At 40.8% G+C, this 8372-nt stretch overlaps 1 protein-coding gene across 1 annotated transcript; it reads right to left on the bottom strand.

The window, feature by feature from the left end:
* Positions 1 to 2514: 2514 nt before the first annotated feature.
* Positions 2515 to 4972, bottom strand: LOC131225255 (ferritin-like catalase Nec2). The gene is made up of 3 exons (XM_058220753.1): positions 4583 to 4972; positions 3849 to 4074; positions 2515 to 3174 (listed from the first exon to the last, which is right to left on the bottom strand). The coding sequence occupies exons 1-3, from the start codon at positions 4924 to 4926 to the stop codon at positions 2797 to 2799; spliced, it is 948 nt and encodes a 315-aa protein (XP_058076736.1). The 5' UTR covers positions 4927 to 4972; the 3' UTR covers positions 2515 to 2796.
* Between the last annotated feature and the right edge of the window lie 3400 nt (positions 4973 to 8372).

Raw genomic sequence — 8372 nt, 5'->3', positions numbered from 1 at the left:
TATGTGATAAGTCCCCACCTCTGTAACGCCCCAGCAACTGTTCATTCGGGCTATGGTCCGAGCGTGGGTTGGGGTGAGTCGTTTAATCCGGACCCCCTTCGAAAATAATGCTCTATTAGTCGAGGCCGTGTGCTGTGGGTTGTTACAACCACGGAACTGAGTGATCATACTCGGTTTAGGTGGCGACCCATACCTGATTGATCCTCATACATTTAGGTATAATACCGTACCTTTAAAATTATTGATTTTGTGAGATAAACGGGTGACACCTAAATTTGGATCAAGGGACACTTGTAACGAGTCGTTACGTGCGGCAACGAGACACGTGATCCAGATAAGGACTCGTGATATAACGTTGGTATCGTAGCTTCACCAATATGTTAGATAAATGGAACTTAATAATTATTCGGCTAACATACTCATCAATCGCATTGCATTAAATAGGATGTGGTGACCTGGCATTGGTGTGACGTGATGAGGGAATGTTGGCATTTGAGAAATAGGCATTGAAGTCACGTGTGAGGGAGTGTTGTTTGGAAAGGGCATGCATCATGTCATATCCTCACATGCACATTTAATAAGAGTATTTAGGAATTGTTTAATTTCTTGTTTATTATTAACTACGCCGATTGTGTTGATAACATGTGTAACTTAGAACTAATGGAATCACTGAGTTAACTACTCACTCCCACCTAAGACGATCTTTTAAAACACCAACCAGGCATATCATTGATGCAGGTAATAGTGAGACATCAGACGGGTAGACTTATATCAGGTTGTGTCAACACCGTTATGTTTTTGGAGAATTCGGCATAAACTGAAAGCTTTACACTTTAACTATCTTGGGTATGTACATTGTGGATTGTAGCATATATAATCCCATTTTGGGCGATCATCACTATTCGAATTATATTTTTTACTCTTAGCCCTATATTTCTGAATATTTTGTTATCTACACCTCGCTTTGGATCCGCTAAATGAATTGCGTTACTCTGATTATCCGTGTGCGGAATGAATGTGAATCTAAATAATGTCACACGTGCATTCTCATTAGGTTAACACTCGGGAACTCGGGATCGGGATCTTTGTACTCGAGTGCTGATTTTCAGGGCGTTACAGGTCAGGCTGGTCTAATGCCAATGATGGACTGACGACCAGCCTGACCTAGCTGTTGGCCTATTCTCACCACTGATTGGGCCACCATTGCATAGAAAGAATGTGCATATCGAATATTCTTCCTAGTGGCTCCCATTCAATACGTTTGTGGGTCACAAAGCTCAATAAATAAATAAATAAATAAATAAGAATATTTGGAACCTCAGGTCATCATGGATGGAGCGTGCCCAAAGAATCAGACCGAGCCACCATCAAATGGGCCTTCAAATGAATTTGTTGGAGCCTTTTTAGTAGACGTTCATGGTTTTCTTTGGTGTAGCCATCTGATAATTGGATCATCCTGATTTTTAGGATCCATGTCACTTTTATCGATTGTTGATATAATGGCCCGCACGTTGAGAATCGGAAGGCAGCCATCATATCATACTAAACACATGTATAAGAGTTATTAGGTGTATACGAGGGGTAGATGGGAGGACCAAAAACAAAAGAAAAAAAGGAGCCTAGGCATTATTGAATAAAACCCTTGATACAGCCTTATCATTGAAGTTGGTGGGCCCACCATGATGTTTACGTTGCAGGAAGTTAGGTGGGGCCCACCATGATTTTTATGTGAAATTCACACGTCCATCAGTTCTGCAAGATCATGACAGGACATAGGCCCAAAATCGACCACAGAAGGCCACAAAATTGAGGATTGAACGTCCACCATTGAAACATGCACCTGGACACAGAAGTTTTGGATCAGGATAATTTTTATGTATTTAGTTCATCCTAATAGGAATGGCCTTATGAACAGTATGGATGATATATGATGTTGGACCTCAGGAAGGTTTTAACAGTAGGAATTTACCTATACACGTTATCCTGATGCATGGCTCACTTAAGTTTTGGATTTAAATAATTTTTAGGCCCATCTCATAAAATGATCTTGCAAAACTGATGACCGTGGTAGATTTCCCATAAACATCATGGTGGGCCCCATCTAGCTTCCCGTTGCAGAAAGTTGCTGCGAAACGCTTTGGCAGGGAAGCCGCGTCCCAAACAGGCATGTACACCAGGATGATATGCCACCACGTCGGAGGTAATACTTTAGATGGTAACACCTAATCCGTCCCGTAGCAGAGATTCTCTGGCAATTAATCAAGTCCACAACCAAAAAAAGTATAGGTGATTTATTAATAGAGAAATGCTCCTGTGCCATGATCGGAACCGTAAGTTTCATAGTTGCCATGATAAGATAATCCAAATCCATTCTTCTCCCAAGCCATGGATAGGATGGTTATGATTGCCTGGGAAACTGAATCTACAGATTGATGAGATGCACCGAATTGTTGATTGGACCTATTTCTTCTAAAAATGATATTTTAACTGTTATGATTGCCAGATTAATTAGTATGATATTTCCAAGGTGGCCCATTATGTTGGACCTAATGCATAGATGAATCAATTGAAATAACTGTACCATTACAGCTAGAAGTACCATGAATTACTAGTGCACTAAGATTCTATTTGATGAATTTTAATTGGCCACGCCCATACAAAATCAGTCGTTTATGATGCTATCGATATCATAACTCAAGTACATTATAATTATTTGAAGTGTCAAACACAGTTCAAATAAAAGATAATAATTTTTATTTAAAAAAAAAAAAAAAACAAACAAACAAACAAACAAAATCATAGTTTTTTAAGAAATCCTCTAGCAATTCTCCCACTGCCACCTTTTGGTAAGAAACCACCGGGCTTGCTTTCATTGCCGGTTCCATAGACCATCCTCAGAATCTCTGCAGGCGTCCGAGCATACGCTACAGAATCTGCATTCGCAGATAAGATGTTGCTAGTTGTCTTATTCTCCGCACCAAGCTGTAGTGGGACAAAAAGGCCTTCGTCTTTGATGCCACAGTTCGCCAGTCTGTTTCGCAGGTCTGATAAACGGGCTGTGAATTCAGCCACCGTGTGTTTGTAAGGAGGCACAAGCTCGTCAGCTCGCTGGTAGAGTAACGCCCTTATTACTGCATCTTGACCCGATTCAACTGCTAAAAGCCCAGCCAACAACTGCATAAAAATGGTAGACCAATGTCAGCTATACAACCCGAATTCAATGTATAAACCATATTGGTGCACTTGATTATCAATCTAGTCCGTTGAATAGATGGGACACAGGTATTATCAGAAAAAAAAAAAAAAACTGTTTTATATATTAAATTAATACTGATCAGATAGAAGCTTCTGTACTCTATGCACATGACCTTTGGCCATACCTTTTCAGGTTAGAAAGTTGTTTCCTCAAATTTGGCCCACGTGAAAATGGACCTAAATGATTCTTGGGTCTTAGGTAAAGAGGCATGTCAGGGTGGGTCTAGGAACCATCAGGGAGAGGTAGTGGTTTTCCGGTTTCCTTTTAGCAGTTTGATTTTTTTGGTTTTTGGATCCGATTGGCCCGGATGTTGTTGCCAGTCTTCTACAGGTCCTTTTTTCCTGGGAAGACCCGAAATCTAAGTTTTGTTGAGATTGATATATATGAATATCGGTTTTTCCAAAAAAAAAAAAAACAAAAAGAAAAAGAAAAAAAAGTCACGTCTTTCAAATCAATATAGAGATGAGTGGCTAGGATTTCACACAAATGGACCATATGTAGTGGTTAGATCAAAAGGGTTGCACCATCGCCCTCATGTACTGTACCACACAAAAGACTAGCACAAAAAGAAAGAAATGGACAGTAAACTTACTCTTTTTGAAACGTAGCCGTTGATATTTGGGTTAGTGCCCACATAGGCCACAAGTCCCACGTATGGAATGACATAAGAAGCCAGAAGGTAATTAACGCTGCTGATGTAAGGATCAAACGGTGGGCTGAGTGGCTTTTCAAATGCATTATCAAATATAGTAGCAAAATTCTTAGCGCTTAGATCGATCACAGGCCTAGCAAATCCACCAACCGTTGATTTAATGGCCCTGAAAAAAAAAAATACACAACTCAAACAAACTTTCAGGGAAGAAAAAAAAAATACAAAGAAAAGAAAGATATGTGCTGCATCTGTGAGTGATTGAACGTTTGTAAATCTGCTTTTACTTATATTTGCTGCACATGTGCATGCACGTGGGAGAGAGGAGCAAGAAATACATCAAGGAAGAAATGAACATATCACAACAGCTGGCTCGTCACTGGTCCCATACACTTCCTTCCCAATAATTTTAAGTATTTTTTTACTCTCTTTTTGAAGGCCTTTTAACCTTTCCTCCACGGTACTTGTTCACCATCCGTCTATCACACCAATATTTATCCTTGGACAGAATTTACTATTAGATTGAGGGTGCATTCCCAGACAACTCAACTGATTTTAGGAAAAAAAAAAAAAAAGGCGGTACGGCCTCATAGTGGGGCTAACCTTGTGGATGGTTGGATGTCTCTCAAAACACAATAGAGAGAGAGAGAGAGAGAGAGAGAGAGAGAGAGAGAGACCTCAAATGGCCAACTTCCTGATAACCGAACTCTGCGATGATCTGACGTGTATGGTTGTCGAGGTTGGCTTTCTTTGCTCCGATAGGAGGTGGGCCACCCTGGGCCAGTTCGGGAGCAACCCCATCTAGACCGTACCCCAACGCTCCAAATAGGAAAAAATCAGCCTCCAAGTGCTCCAAATTGAGAGCGAATCGTATTTTCTCCACATCATTAGGGAATATCGGAGCCCCATTTGCTGGTGGACGAGGTGCACATGTTGGGTTTTGTGTTAGACACCCCGGCGCAAAATAGCCTAAGCAGAGAAAGAAGAAAAGCAGAGAAACTGAGAATGTCGATACAGCCATCGAAAATCCTTAATACCTCTAGATGGGAATAGATTTTGAGTGAGAGAAGTGCTATCGAGCCATGGTTTTTATACTCGGAAAACAAGATCCACGTAAGTCAATTTCCGCGAATGACGACGACTGTGCAATTGCCGTTTCAAGATTTTCTCTATCTTCTATTTATGTCAGTCGACACACACAAGCTCTATCTTATCATAAAAAGACATGCTCTGTGGGGCCCACCATGATGAAGATGTGAAATCCACTCCGTCCATCAGATTCCTTCCTTGATTTTAGGCAGGGAGAGAAATAATTAGCCAGGCCCAAAACATAGGTGGGCGACACTACAAGGAAAAATGGGAATGGGATGCCAATCATAGGTTTGTGCGTGGGACCAACCTGATGTGTATCTTTCATCAAATCCCTTCATCAGGTGTAACTCATCAGGATGAGGTGAATATATGAATGTATGCATGATTTGAAACTCAGTAAGGCAGGCCACACTACATGAAAAGTTACAGGAGCCATTTTACATTTTCCAAATGCTGTAATCCATCAGAATTCTTTTATCAGTCTCATATTTTATATGTACGGTTCAAATAGGGTTTCTCACATGATGGACGGAATTGATTTACATATACGACATGGTAGGCCCCACAACGCTCGGGTGTTTTCTGATATGCATAAAACAAATGTTGTAGATAATTCCGGTCCTATCGTAGCCGTTGTATCCGTGTATACACGTCGTATACGGCAATGTACACCTTCGTCTTTAAAGAATGTAAGATACGCCTATTTTACACGTTGTACAGGGATAAGATACACCTTTTCTTTATAAACAAGATACACAGGATCTTAACACATCTATAAACTAAACAAGAGACACAGGATCTTAGGCCTAGTACAATGCTGATCCGTGCCGTCCAAGTGATGGGCCATTAGGTAGTGCGCTCAGAGCATGTTATAGTGCTCCCAGTTGCATGGGAACACCTGGACTTTCAGTCCATCTAGACTGTTCATTAGGTTTAGCATACCTTTCATGAGCTATCATGCAAACACCAATCCGACAAACATGAACCGTTTGATCAATGGTATTTAATATGGACGGTTAACATCAATTACAAAAAATAGGTCTAATAAAAAATCTGATCCATCTATATATTAAGGCCCATCATGAATTACTTATTATTCTAAAGCATCACTTTTGTTAGGCGATTGTAACCATCCCATCCATGGCTTTGAATAGCGGATGGCTGTAGAAAATAAATCCAAAAAAAAAAAAAAAAGGATGGATTGGATCATCTGATAAGTGCGAGTTTAGTACAAAATCCCTGTGAATGTATCTTAATTTAATGGTCAGTTCAGGTAAATCGATTGAAATGTATATTGCACCGATGCAACTAGGAGCACTACAACATATAGAGCTGTGAAAGCACTGGAGCATTTCTCTACACGATGATGGGAGTGGATTAGGTGCGGCCCTTGCCGTGGGGCCCACCTTGATGTATGTATTCTATAACTATGCCGTCCATTTGTTTTTTTCACATCATTTAAGCAGAGCCCAACTTTGAAACATTTCCAAATCTGAGGTAAACCTATGGTAGGAAACAATAGTGATTGGCCATTAAAAAATTCTCGTGGGCCACAAAAGTTTTAGATCAACTTTATATTTGTTTTTTTCCCTTCATCCATGTTTGCGTAACCTTATCAAGAGGTTAGATGGCAAATAAACATTACGTTGGGTATTACAATGGGTCGTAGATGGTTTTTAATGGTGGGCATTCAATGATCACCACTGTTTCCTATGGTGTGGTCCACCCGAGATTTGTATCTGCTGCACTCTAAAATGAGCTGACAACAGATGAATGGCGTAGATATACAAAACATACATCAGCGGCGTCAAACTTAAGTAGATATTGATACACATGCATATGTACGGCTGCTCTACGTTAGCGTGGATTGCGTACTACAATATGTACATGCAAACGTACGGTTTCTCCACGATGGCACGGATCATGGGACGCGGATTAGGTACTGCCACGCCTGTCCCTAGCTCGAAACAAGATGGGGCTCTGAGGGGCGATCCTGATGCATGGGTATATCAACACCGTTCAAAATGGGGTAGATCTAAGGTTCAAGTGGGCCCTACCACCTGTGCCAGTGGTGATTGAAAACCTACCATTGAAAACCTGATAGAGTTAGGACTTATAGAGAGAGATGGATTTGATTGTGATTGTTTGATCTTTGTTTTCGATGGATCTGAATCTGATTCACCTCAGATCATATTGAGCTGAAACATATTGCCTGGCCCAATTAAAAATTAAAACATCTAATGGTTTGGAATTACCAGTTGATAGGTCGATCATGGAGTTCTGAGCATTTTAACAAATCGACAACTCAATCATGGAGATCTGAGCAACAAATGTCTTATGCTATTGTGTGGCCAGATCCGAGCTGCATATGTTTATTGTTTTGTGTTTGCACGTGTTTGTGTTATTGGTATTGCCTTCTTCACGGGTGATATATCATCTATAATGTTTTTCCATGATTAGATGTCCACACGTGTAAGACGTGTGGGCCCACCCACTCTTAGTGGTTGGCGACATCACACGTCCATCCACATGTGACATGTATGATTCTCACCATGCAGGTGCGCTGCACATTCACACGTTGATTGTCGAGGTTAGATTTTCCATTGATTGTGTGGCGACAGCCAAGTTGGGAGAGGAAGCGGATTGGCTGGTGTACCACACACCACCTATATAGCTCATGTATTACGTCAGCAAGTTCTGTGGGTCCCATCATGAGGTATGTATTATATGAAAGCCGTCCATCCATTTGGCGAGCTCGTCTTAAGGCTTGAGCTGAAAAATAAGACAGATGTAAAGATCAAGTGGACCACACACAAAAAAAAAAAAAAAAAAAAAAACAGCGGGGGATTGAACGTCTACCATCGAAACCCTTTCACGGGTCACAGAAGTTTCAGATCAATATGAAATTTGTTTTTCCTCTTCATACATGTATTTTTGACTTTATTAACAGATTGGATGGAAAATAAATATTATGGTGGGCTGATGTAGAGCGGGTCGCGGACAGTTACATGGCCAAGATGGATCAGAAAAGGCCCGGTCGACGACAGAAGTGATCCAGACCAGCAAACCTTAAATCGAGCGTATCTTGCAATTCGGAATGAGTTATCTAACGTAAAATATATGATTTTGGGGTAGAACAAGATGCTGAAGCCAACCAACCCCGCTATGCTGGGTTGCGCAGCTCGAAATTACGAAAAACCCCTAGATCGATGGTCGTTTCTCTGTTTTAATTTCGTTTTTACTATAAATAGTAAGTTTTAGTTTGATTATAACTCTTCATCCGTCGGGCTTTAGGAGTTGCGCCCAACGTGAAAAGACCTTAGAATAATTAGGAGAACGGTTTGGTGAAGCCAAATAGGACACTATTTTTGACCG

Source organism: Magnolia sinica, chromosome 14 (assembly GCF_029962835.1).
Source record: "Magnolia sinica isolate HGM2019 chromosome 14, MsV1, whole genome shotgun sequence".
Taxonomy (NCBI): Eukaryota; Viridiplantae; Streptophyta; class Magnoliopsida; order Magnoliales; family Magnoliaceae; genus Magnolia; species Magnolia sinica.
The sequence above is the reverse complement of the archived record's forward strand: the minus strand, read 5'-3'. Positions and strand labels throughout refer to the sequence as shown.

Coding starts and splice junctions, on each gene's coding strand:
- LOC131225255 (XM_058220753.1), bottom strand. CDS start 4,926: ATGGCTGTATCGACATTCTCAGTTTCTCTGCTTTTCTTCTTTCTCTGC. Junction 4,075..4,582: donor CAGGAAGTTGGCCATTTGAG/GTCTCTCTCTCT, acceptor TTTTTTTTTCAG/GGCCATTAAATCAACGGTTG. Junction 3,175..3,848: donor ACGGCTACGTTTCAAAAAGA/GTAAGTTTACTG, acceptor ATTTTTATGCAG/TTGTTGGCTGGGCTTTTAGC.